Source organism: Triturus cristatus, chromosome 2_1, assembly GCF_964204655.1.
Source record: "Triturus cristatus chromosome 2_1, aTriCri1.1, whole genome shotgun sequence".
NCBI lineage: Eukaryota > Metazoa > Chordata > Amphibia > Caudata > Salamandridae > Triturus > Triturus cristatus.
This window is the reverse complement of record NC_140581.1, coordinates 998552567-998565180: the sequence shown is the minus strand read 5'-3', so window position 1 is coordinate 998565180 and position 12614 is coordinate 998552567. Positions and strand designations below refer to the sequence as shown.

Here is a 12614-nt window from a genome sequence, read left to right as displayed (position 1 = left end):
GAAGCGGAGGCAAGTGGACCCCACGAGTGACGAGGAATCGCAATCCCTGGGTACCGTGCACAATTTTTGAGTGCAACCCCTTCACGACGTTCTACGAACTTGTGCATTGGACCACGTGTGGTCCAAGCCTCCATCAGGATTTCCTCCGAAGATCAGAGGCCTACCTCGTCCCGAGTGACCATGGGCTCCTGGTGAGTGAATCCTCCCGAGGCGTCTTTGTGATCCCTTGCCGGCTGGCTTGTGGGTCCCCAGAAGACTTTTCTACAATTCCAAAGGGCTCCCCTGGTTGCTCCAGGCCTGCCCTGACTTACCCTCGCTGGGTGAGTCCCTTAGACCTTGCATGTCTGCACCGCTGACTTTTTACACTTTTCACAAGACTTGCTGTTACCAAGGCTTTGTTGGCTCCAATCTGGTCACCGACACTGCAGTAAGCTGCAAACTTCGTGGGACACGCCGAATCCAGCTACTGGTTGTCGACGCCTCGTGGCTGAAGAGTCAAGACACCCGTGATCACCTGAAATCATCCGACGACTGTGGGCATCCAGCTTCCTTGACCCGGGTCACTGCCAAGTGACTTTGAACACTGTCCCTTCTGCTTTCAGGTCTTCTTTCTTCTGAATCCAGCCTTGGATTCCACCGGACACTTTTTCTGTCTTCACAAGCAGCAAGTCTTCTTTGGCTCCCATTAAAAACGACGCTGCGACCAGACACCAAAAGACACCTATGCACCCGGCTTCCCTGGGTGAGGTAACTCCAGCACTACGGTGCTCCTGTGTGTGTTGGCTCTAGAACTACTTACCCTGTAAGTGACTTGCTTGTAGACTCTACCGAAGTATCCTAAAACTTTAAAATTCCAACCGCGACTTACTCCATTTAAGTCTATTGGGATCCGCGGCTGTGTTCTCACACTGCAGGAGTCTCCTGTGGGCCCATTACTTACCTGCCTTGGGTGGATTAGTGGGGCCCCAGCTCTTCTGAAGGCCCTAGGCCTTGTCCCCTCGCAAGTCGATATTCCTAAGTCTCTTTTTTAGTATATGTTCTGTTATGCCCCTAGGGCCCCAGCCATATTTGTGCTTAATTTATTGTGAAACGTTGATTTGTGCATATGTTTCTGACTTCTAATCTCAAAGAGATTAGTAGAGTGTCTAGTAATAAATACATATATTTTTGATATATATACCTGTGTGGTGTCCTTTCATTTAGTCATTCAAGAGATTAGAAGGTAAAACAAGCTGCTTTACATTCCTCTAAAGACTTAGCCTGAAGGCACCTCTCCACAGCTACCACTAGGATAGCTTTCTTTAAAAGGTTATCTTAAACCTATCTACCATAAGAGTTGAATTGTACTGGTGCAAGGTGGCCACTTTAAGTAGTGACCAGCATATACTAGGCCAACTTCTCTCAACCGGACAGACAGACAGACGAAGAGGGAGGGACAGAGACAGACGAAGAGGGAGGGACAGAGACAGAAGAAGAGGGAGGGACAGAGACAGAAGAAGAGGGAGGGACAGAGACAGAAGAAGAGGGAGGGACAGAGACAGAAGAAGAGGGAGGGACAGAGACAGAAGAAGAGGAAGGGACAGAGACAGAAGAAGAGGGAGGGACAGAGACAGAAGAAGAGGGAGGGACAGAGACAGAAGAAGAGGGAGGGACAGAGACAGAAGAAGAGGGAGGGACAGAGACAGAAGGGGAGGGACAGAGACAGAAGAAGAGGGAGGGACAGAGACAGAAGAAGGAGGGACAGAGACAGAAGAGGGAGGGACAGAGACAGAAGAGGGAGGGACAGAGACAGAAGAGGGAGGGACAGAGACAGAAGAGGGAGGGACAGAGACAGAAGAGGGAGGGACAGAGACAGAAGAGGGAGGGACAGAGACAGAAGAGGGAGGGACAGAGACAGAAGAGGGAGGGACAGAGACAGAAGAGGGAGGGACAGAGACAGAAGAGGGAGGGACAGAGACAGAAGAGGGAGGGACAGAGACAGAAGAGGGAGGGACAGAGACAGAAGAGGGAGGGACAGAGACAGAAGAGGGAGGGACAGAGACAGAAGAGGGAGGGACAGAGACAGAAGAGGGAGGGACAGAGACAGAAGAGGAGGGACAGACAGACGGGCGCTTTTACCCCTGGTGGGGGTTGAAGCGCTTTTTCGGTGAGTAGCACGCTACTTCGGAACCCATAAAGGATTAGTGGTGAATTAGTACAGTGAAATATTAAAGTAATTTGAATGGTGGATATTAGTCAGTTATTTGGATTGAGAAGGATAGTGTAGGGATATTAGAAAAGTAGCTGAGGCCATCTTCTAGAAATGCAAAAATCAAGACAGATGTTCTCAAAATTCAAATTTTGATGCAAAACAAAAAATGAAAATTCTGTAGTAGGTCTAGGTATTCCTTCATTAAAGAGAAAAAATACCTGCCTAAATGACGCAGCAGAGAATCTGGATAACGAGAACTAGAATGCATAAAAAAGAGCAGGGTCTGAATTTCTGTTTCTGATTTACTGAGCCATTTTGGCTATGTGCTTAATAGGAGTGGTTTGGGGAAACTTTTTCCTGACCAAATTTTACAGAAATGCTTTTCCTACAAAAACATTTTTGAAAAGGTTGAATTGAGCTGGGTAGGATCCCGCCAGGGTTGCCCACTTTCACCCTTGCTCTTTTCCCTGGCAATAGAGCCCCTCACGGAATGGATCAGAAAATATACATTGCAGAGTGGCGTCAAATGGTAGTAGGGTGGGAAGACGGCATGTCCCTGTACGCAGATGATTTCCTACTTTGTCCAGCCAAACTGGTTTGTTCCATCCCTAGGGTGTTGGAGATCCTTGAGACATTCGGATCCTATTACGGGCTCCGTATCAACTAGTGCAAGACAGTTGCGTTCCCACACAGGTTTCTGGGAGGGTATGGCAGTACCCACTTAAGTGGGATCCTAGTGGTTTCAGGTACCTAGGAATCTTCATTACAAAGGACCAGTATTGTCTTCTGAGGGAAAACCTAATCAGGATCCTTGATGCGTACCAGGTCACTGTGCGACACTGGAGAGGCCTGCGCTCTCCCTGATGGGTAGACAAGCCCTCAACAAAATTATCTTCCTCCCGAAATTTCTTTACGCACTGTAAAGCACACTTTCTGATCCCGGAGAGTTTTTCACTCCATACATGAGGTAACGAGAGCTGCTGTGGCAGGGAGTATCGAGAATAGCCAGCCATGATTACCCTGACTTGGAAGCCCCTTGAGGGACGTGCCCTCCGGGACTTGTAGAAAGAGAGTGCCCTCCGGGACTTGTAGAAAGAGAGTGCCCTCCGGGACTTGTAGAAAGAGAGTGCCCTCCGGGACTTGCAGCTCTACCACTGAGTAACAACTGCAAGTGAGCCTTCTTGGGGCAGCAAGAATCCTCCCTGCTGGCTGACACACTAGCAATGGACCCCAAGGGCTATGTCAGACGCCTTTACAAAAGGGGGCTACCGTAGCTGCCAGCCTCGAAGGCAACTTTGATCGATGCATGGCTTCGGGCGACTCAAGACTGGTCGGGCTGGGTGGTTGAACTTACACTTTGGGAGTTGCGCATCCTGAAAGGGCTATGGGAAATAGAGGGCCACAAAAATGGGACCAGCTGGGCATCTCTATATGAAACTGGCTATATATGGTGCACCAAAAAAGGTACACCGTGTGAAGAGTCCAGGCAAACCCCAAAGGAATTACAGTGACACAAATGACACCACAAATGCATTTTTTTATGGTAGTGTCGGTGAACAGTTATGCATATCAGAGGGTAGTGCTAAGCATTCAATAGAGACACAAAGGCAGTACATACGACCATGCTCAAAGAAGTCCAACACCAATTTATGAAAGTAACACAAACATTTATATCAATTTAGATACCACAATCATCAGAATCGGGTAAGTACTTTGAGTTATGAATTTTAACAGTTTTCAGAAATGGACACTTTTCTGCATCGGCAACGTTATTCTATGGAGTAAAAAAAACATGTATGGCATTCTGGCACTTAGCAACGACTTACAGGAATGTTCTTCAGGACTTAAGGTGAGTAGGGGGCAAGGTCCAAGGTCACACCAACACGTCACCTCGGCAGGCTCTAGGGCGTTTGTGTACAGAGGTGTACCACAGCATAGGGTGCCCCATGGACTTCAATGGGAGAACGGTCCGGTTACAAAGAGGCTCCAAGCTGGAACGGAGGACCAGTCTTGGGGAACCCACAGATGGAGGGGCTCAACCCTTGAGATCCTCAGGCACACAAGGACAAACTTGGTCCACTTCTCCTTGGGCTGTGGGGCTCGGGTGCAGTGGTGTCTTTTGGGATTCCGGTGCAGGTGTATCTTGTGGCTGGAGGGGTCCCGAAGAAAGAGGCTGCAGGCGGCGACTGGAAGTCCAGTCTGGGCAATCCCAAGCGTGGGCTTGGCTCTTGCGGGTCTGGGGACCCCGTTGGTACAGTCCCCTCCTTTGGACTCTGGCGCATAGGTGCTTTGAAGCATCGGGTGGTAGCGGTAAGATTCACGTCTTGGTTTAGCAGAAGACGGGCACACAGGACAGCTGAGCCACTCACGAAGTGGTTCTCACTGTTCCCCGAAGTTCCTCGACGTGCAGGTCGTTCTTCCTCTGCGTTGGTGTCCAGACTTGGCAAAACAAGCCTTGGCTACTGCAAGGGGTCTGGTACCCGTGTATTGGTCCTGTACCATTCCGGTTGGCCCTGGTGTCCACCCAATCGGTGGAGAGACAGATCAGACCTTCAGGAACATAGGGGTCTCTTCTTAAGGAGCTGCTGCATCCGATTGGCTGGGAATCGGCAAATCTGTGGACTGCATCTTGCATCTTTGGTGGCTTTAGGGGAGTAGCTCCGCTTCTCCAAGGGAGTTTCTTCAGGCATTTGGCAAAGCACTGGCAGCCCTCTGGGTTTCTTGAACACTGCACAGCGGCAGGGTGAGTCTGCTTCTTCCACGATTGTTGGGGCAGTAGTCAGGCTTGGCGCCAAGTCAGTTGTTGCTTCTCGTGACTGGACTCTTCTTTGTCTACTCCTCCTCTTGATCTGTTGGAATCTGAAGTCTTGGTATCCGGGGATCACCTGAATGGTCAATTTAGGGACGTTAAGGGGAGTGAGGTGTAGTACCCCTGAGGTCACTACACCCCCCCCCCCCCCCCCCAGATGACCACTTACTGTGGGGAGTGGGCATCAACTTTTTCCAGAATTACTAATTTCACCACCCACAATATGGTGGAACTTCTAAAGACGTGTTCACGTCAGATTAAGCCACCCTAGGGGTGTGCCTAGCCTGGCAGTATAACACACCTTCTGCATAGCTATTTTTCCACATGTCCTGGCACCAGATGGCTTCAGAGGGTATTAATACGCGATGTTGGATACCAAACACTATATGTTTCAGTGCAGTCATTATGTAGCTGGGGAACACGTTTTGACCAGTGCCCAGTACATACCTTAAGATGGCTTCCCTGCTCACTTGCAATATCTAGCAATAGAACTAGATATGCAGAACTCCTGCAGATACGTCCTCACATAAAATAGAACGTACCCTGCTCTCTTTTTAGTACCTCTGTCCTAGGTACCTGGAGTATCATTTACGAGGAACTTGCAGCAGTGCTAAAGTCAGTCCTAAGCCAACTGTAGCACAAACTTGTTTTTAGGGAAGGAGCACTGGCACTGAGGTCTGGTTAGTAGGCCTCAGTGCACTGTCAGACAAAAATCAGCATCTAAAAGCTAAAAAGGGGGGCAAGCTAAAAAGGGGGGCAAACTGGGGGATGTGTAGAGGGACAATACTATTATCCAGTGTACTCAACTGCAAAGGGAATACGAACTAAGGGAGCGTCAGTATCTTAGATACCGACAACTAACAATTGCTGTGTTAGCACTTTGCCCTCTTCAGAGAGATCCCGAATGAGTCACCATTTGAATGTCAGGTGCTGGGATCCCCCACTGACCCATTGCGCACTGTCCCAAATATACTTAACACTTCTGTACAACACTCTCCCCTCGCTTGACCACCTCATGGACAGGTGGGAAAGAGACCTGGGTCGATGGAGGATGAGGACTGGGGCAGCGTGCCAGTACCCCCAGAAAGTGGCTATATGGATGCGTTTGCAGCTCATTCCGTTCAAATGACTCCACAGGGCATTCATCACTAGGACCAAGCTTTATTCTATGGGGCAATCTGACGACTACCTCGGACAGAGGCTTGAGGCAGAGGGGTACCCTACTTCACATGCTCTGGGCCTGCCCCAGGACTTCTGAAGTGCAGTGGGCGGCCGGATGCCAGAGGTCTTCACCTTCATCCTGGAGAACACACCACAGCTGGTCACTATGGGAGTTTGGGGATAGCAGACATTCGACCGGTACACGCCTTTGTTCTGTAATGAGTGACTGATGATGGCCCGCCTGAATGAGATCAGCCACGGGGGTGGGCAGGATCAGACGGTGATATCCTGGGAAGCAAACTTAGATTGGTGCAAAAGGGCGGCTCAGGAGAGCCACACGGCCCGCACTTTTGGATCAGAGGAAGTCCTTGTGATGCAGTCATCTCTCTCCGGTGTGCCTTACTCTCCTGGCTGCAGGGGACGGTTGTTCAGTAATTGTTTGTTTGTACTGAAACTTCATAAACAAAGGGCAATTTTTTGTTTTTCACAAACACTTTTAAAAGGACAGTTTTCAAATGCAGGATGTGTTCTGAGATCCAACACAAGTGGGGACTTTTAATCCTTTATGAAAATTATAGACACTATCATGTCAGGGACTCGTCTCCATATTCACGGACACAATGGCAGTGCTAGAAGGCAGTATCGCTAAAACTTTAAGTGCACTTCTCTGCACTTCAAGATTTAGACTGAAATCAATTCCTGCACCCTCCCCTACTATAGTGCTCGAGGGACTCTAATGGTCCGACACCACGTGTTGACCTTTGACTAACATCATTTTAATTGACTTTGGTGTTTTACTTTACCCTAGCATGAATGCGCAACATCATGCATATGCCCGGCTTCTCTTGAAGATTTCTTTTCGTGGTTTTGAAGTGGGAACTGTCACAGTAGAACATCCTTGCCAAGAACAGAACGTATGGGGTGAGTGAGTGAGTGGTGTGGAATGTACTTTTTGGTCTCGAAGTGCAGTGTTATGAGCAGTGGTGCACAAACGTGCATTGTGTTGTACATTGGGAAGTATTATGAAGTTCTTACTATTGGCTTCGAGATGGCCTCATGTCATCCTGAATTCTGACTCTGCCTTGCTTGAGCTTTTTTTTTTTTTAAACTCTTTATTGATACAGTCAAACAAGACTGTCATTGCATACAAGAAGTTATTGCTTATTTGAATGTTACATATTCAGACTCGTACAGAGAGGTCATAATTTCTGATGTTATACAGTTCAAGATGGACACATTTTGTATCGGTCAGGGCGTTCGTGGTACGTCAAGGGTGCTTGAGCTTTTCTGCACGCACAGACAGGCCCCCAGAGTGTTTGCAAGTTGTTTGGGTTAATCACGTTCAAGGTTGTTTTGTGAGAGATTGTTTAGTGTACCCTGGAAGGCTTTCGTAAGCTTTAAGATAAAGACTGAAACAGGTGATAATGTAGAGGGAACGTGGGAACTCCTTTTGCCCTGGAATGCTTGCACGGAAGGTGACCAATTCCAGTAGGTTTCCTAGGCGCAGAGGGAAAGACTCTCGAACCTTCTGGTGTGTTTTTGAGACTAGAACGCCGGAAAATCTTGGCACGGAGCTTAGGAGCTCATTTGTGGGACAGACGTGTAGTCATAAAAGAATGGAACCTGAGTCCCAGTCGAGAGTCCATTGCCTGGCTGTTAACGGGCTCCTACAGCTTAAGTTGGCAAGGACGTGAAGTAAACAATCAGGCTAGGTGATTTGTTTCTGACTAGTGCCATTGTGATGCGTGGTTCCAGTGGCTGTGGTCATTTGAGGTGTTTTCTTTGTGATGTGTGAGTCAGAGTGCACATCCAAAGTAATCATTTGATGTATTTAGTGAATATATCTTTCTGATTTCCTGCAGGACGTCCAGTATTATTTGCTGCTTGTTTATTCATTATTATTCATGCATTTAACGGTTACATTTGCCAAGTGTGTCATTATTGCATAATCTATCGAAAAAATAATTTCAGGCATAGAGTGACGAATAAATTATGCAAAAAAGCAGAGACCTCTGGGTAGTTCTTAAGTTTAGGTGGAAAGCAGCTCCTATATAGAGCACTCTCAACACCAGCAACACTCTAGATCTGCTCACCTCAAATGTCTGCTTTTCTATCAAAGTCTTTAAGCATAGGATTAGCACAGTGCCATCCACGGCGAGATAGAAATGGACAAAGTCTTTTGCCATGTCTACAGCAAAGTCTTTAAGCCTTTGACTAGCACAGTGCTTTTTGCATACATATACACATATATACATATACACATATATATATATATATATACACACATGCATACATATACATATATACATATATACATACATATATACATACATACATACATATACACACATACATATATATACATATACACACACACACACATTTGAACGTTATTCATTCGACATCTTGGAAAGCCTTACTGTTAGAGAGCATTGCATAAATAAAACCCCAAGCCTTGTTCTAAAAAGAGTCTTTGCATTTTGTAAAGTGAAACCCCTTTCTAGGTGTTGTGTTTTATGTCTCCTGCTTCGTGGTGTTTGGGCCATCGTGCGGGAGTGGCATTTTGAGGGCGAGGCACAGCCACAGATAACCCCTCAAGAGGACTCTTACAGGGTTTCCAAAACATTATAGCCACTATACAACTTATTAATGCACCAAAAGTAAATATATAACAGTAAAGCTGGTGGAGAAGTCTTAACAGAGCAACTAGTTTGGCTTCTTTCTTCCAGCAAACTCAGATTGCACTGAAATTGGGGGCATGCTATTAATGGACATAGACAACACACAATCCATACACACAATAGTTCATTAAAGCCCAATTGTTATGTTCATCAATCACAAAAGCTAATGAGGGTAATCAAGAGCACAGCATGCTATTTCCAAGACAATTAAGTACACGTTACTTACCGAACGTTTAATGGCATGAAAAGGTGACTTCCCAAGTTCTTTCTTCCATTTTATTTCCCATGCTTGTTGTTGGTCATGTATCGATTTGTTTAAAGACATCAGATGGTTATGCCTAATTTTGTACCTGCAAGATGTCAAGCACATTGGAAACCGATACAATGACAAAAAATACATCATGTAACCAAATATTTGCAGAAAGAACAACCGTTTTTCACTCATTTCTTTGTAGGAAATTGCCAAAAGGAGGAAGGCTATTTTAAGCAGATGCATAATGAAGACAGACTGGGCACCCACAAAGGTGTCAGAAAAGAAAATTCTTTGAACTTTGTGCTGTTTTGCAGTTTCTAAATATGTACTGGTGCAAGGCCCATTTCAAATTCTAATATTTGCTTACTTGCCTGTACGCAGTAATTCTCATGTATTGATCTCTTTCATAGAATCAAATGCTTGATTCTTCCCAGTCATAGAGGTCTCTCCGTAATTATAATAATTAGAAGAAAGCAAAGCATCATACCCTTAAAGGTCGAAGGAGTGACACTCAACCAAATCACATTTTAGAAAGAAGCCAACATCAGCCAACCAGAAAGCAGTTCTTGAATCTTCCAGGATCATCACACCTCAGATTTATAAGCACAAGTGTACAGGATAAATTCGATTTCAAATGTGGTGAGCACTGCAAACGGGGGTGGGAGGGTCACATGGAAATCTATGAAAGATATCAATACTGGTGAACCAGTGTGTAGGTAACTTGTTTTTTTCTCCAGTATTAAATCTTTCATAAAATCACATGCTTGAATAAGTTGCAGGGATTCTGCCCAGGAAAAGAGCTATGATTGGGACCATAAATCGTTAGCAGATGGGGACTGAGTCACCATACCACCTCAGTGACATGAGCCAGTCAGTCTAGCTATAATGTCTCACTTGCCCTCTTACTCATAACCAGATGCAAGTGAATTGACACCCCAGAACACTACACTCCCAACCCTCTCGGGGACTGCGGTAACTGGATAAACCTTTTCGCTCTCACACACTTACTCGATGACAATACGATACGACAGAAACACGAAGGAAGTTTGAAATTTTTATTTAAACTACCATGCTCTACAATTTAGTATATGTGCAACAATCAGAAAACAACTACCTAGCAAAAATACCATCAGCATAGTCAGTAAAGCATATATTATGAAAAGCCCTGTCATATTATATAAGACAGATTAACCTATCCCCCTTCCCATTCTACAGAAGCAAACTGATTATACAGCAAAGATCTCTGGGATTAGTAGCAGACCCCGTACCATAGCACAAAAATGGATGTTCTACATCTCAGATGCAGATGTGATCCTCTCAGAAAATATATCTGTGTTACATTGCTGTGCATATCTATACGACAAGGTTTACATGTTCATAAACAGCTACATTTCTGTGTTGTGTCTATGTGCGAAAGCCTGACCAGGCAAAATAACATGGGACAGTGTTTGACCTGCTCTGCCGTGTTCAGACTAAATCCCAGGAATGAACAGAACGAGAAAACCATTGCAGGTTCTGTGTTAAAATATGTGGCACAGAAACAAATGTGTTTATACATTAATGTGTGCAAAACTAGTGCGGCCTGTGTCATGCAGTTAGGCTAACATAGGTAAACCACAATGGGCCATGTAGGGAACACGTGACATATTTGAATAGTAAGCAGTTAACTTACCTGACAAAATATGAAGAACATGGGGAAGTGGCAAAACATACAAAGTACAAAATGTAAACTTTCTATAATAGAATAATAAAGCTGGCTAACCTCATTAGATTAAGTTGTGAAGTACTGCTTGGCCCACAGCCGCATACTGGGTGTGGTAGCATCTAGATAATAGTGTCTAGTGAACAAATGTCGATTTGTCCATGTGGGTACTCTGCAAATATCGGGTAACGAAACTCCATCAAATAGTGCAGTAGGTGTTGCCACACTTCTTGTCAAATGAGGTCAAACTTAGTACTCCATGGTCTTCCTGCTTTTTCATGACAAAAGCCAATTGCTGCCAATAACCATCTGGTTATACTAGTTCTTGACAAGGTTTGTCTTTATCTTGGAGGTGCTAAAACATCAAGAAGTTAGTTAGACTTGAGATTTATTGAGGCACATTTTAACGCTCAAAGTGAAGCACCCATTCGGCTTCATTCGAAGTATTCTGGAAATGTGCTTTTGAGACCACAAGTTTGTTTAGGTGAAAGTCTGTTGGAGCCGTACGAATAAGTGAAGGCTAATTCTGTCAAATGCCCCATGGGGACATTGTTGTCTTCTCTAACTTAGCATGAGCACGCTGCAGACTGTCCGCTGCTTTGCACACGTTACTAGACAAGTTTATTTTGCAAATGCCTCTTTTGCCATTTTCACGTGAGAACCTACCGCTGGGTTCATACTCTGCAGGTTCCTGGGATTTAGTCTGAACATCTTGAGCAAGGTCGATCAACAATGTCCCTTGTTATTCTGGCCAGGCCCTAGCATCTAGACAAAACATACTGATGCAGCTGTTTGGGAAAACATACTCTTGTCTTGTTGGCATACACGAATAGGTAGCACACACTTGGAGAGGGACCTTTCCAGGGAGAAGAGCAAGAACGCACCTATGAGGTAGATCTACCATAAACAGACTAAGGTACAGGGTCTGCAGATAACGCCCAAAGATCTTCTAACATCTAATCACTCTGCTTCTATACAAGAGGGAGGGAGGTTAGGTTATACTGTCTTTTCATAATGACAACTCCTTTCATGATTTATGGACTAATTGCTATGCTGACCATATGCGTGTTATGCATTTTCTTACTTATTGTGGCATGTATACTGCATATTACAGCACGTTAGTTAAAATAAATATTTTAAACTGGTTTGTGTCTGTCAGATCTTGTGGAAAAGTACAAGAGTGTGAGCGAAAGGGTGTGTCTTCCAACCACGATTCCTAAGAGAGTCGGGAGTGTTATGTTGTCTAATCACTTGTTTCTCTGCAAGTGAGTAGGAGAGCAAGTGAGACACTATAACTTGTTGGTCCTGGGCTCATGGGTACTAAGGTGGTAGGATGACTCAGTCCCTATGCATTAGGTCTCATAACCCTACCCATAGTTGTGTTTGTGCAGAATCCCTGCAACAGTTCTTAAAATAATCTTATTTTAAATTGCATGTATGGTTGTTTCGTTGTAAAAGCCTGTATTTCACAAATCTTCCTCACTAAGAGAAGGGCCATTCTCTATGAAAGGTACTATATATAAGCCTTGTGAATAGACATGAAAGGTCCTTGCATTTATTGAGCCAATACTGTATTTAGCTGCCATGGAATCAGCAGTTCTAAACAGGCCTCGTAAAAATGTCTTCATTAGTCTGATAGACCAAAAGGACCTCTGGTTCCAGAACCTTCTAAATCTAGATATCTCTGCAAGGTGAACTTTAACTGAGTTATGAGAGAAGCAAGACTGAGCTAAACGGAGTAAATATGGTAACACTTGTGCTTAAGTTGAAGAAAGAGGATGGCAATTGTTGGAGGAGCACCAATTGCAGAACCATAG

At 45.2% G+C, this 12614-nt stretch overlaps 1 protein-coding gene across 2 annotated transcripts in view; it reads right to left on the bottom strand.

Moving 5' to 3' along the window:
* The window catches only part of HAUS6 (HAUS augmin like complex subunit 6), a 184029-nt gene that overhangs the window by 106389 nt on the left and 65026 nt on the right, over window positions 1-12614 (bottom strand). For both annotated transcript variants that reach the window (XM_085634713.1, XM_085634721.1), the window contains exon 10: window positions 9069-9192. In XM_085634713.1, the coding sequence (XP_085490839.1) occupies window positions 9069-9192 (124 nt within the window). The remainder of the gene's footprint in view (window positions 1-9068; window positions 9193-12614) is intronic.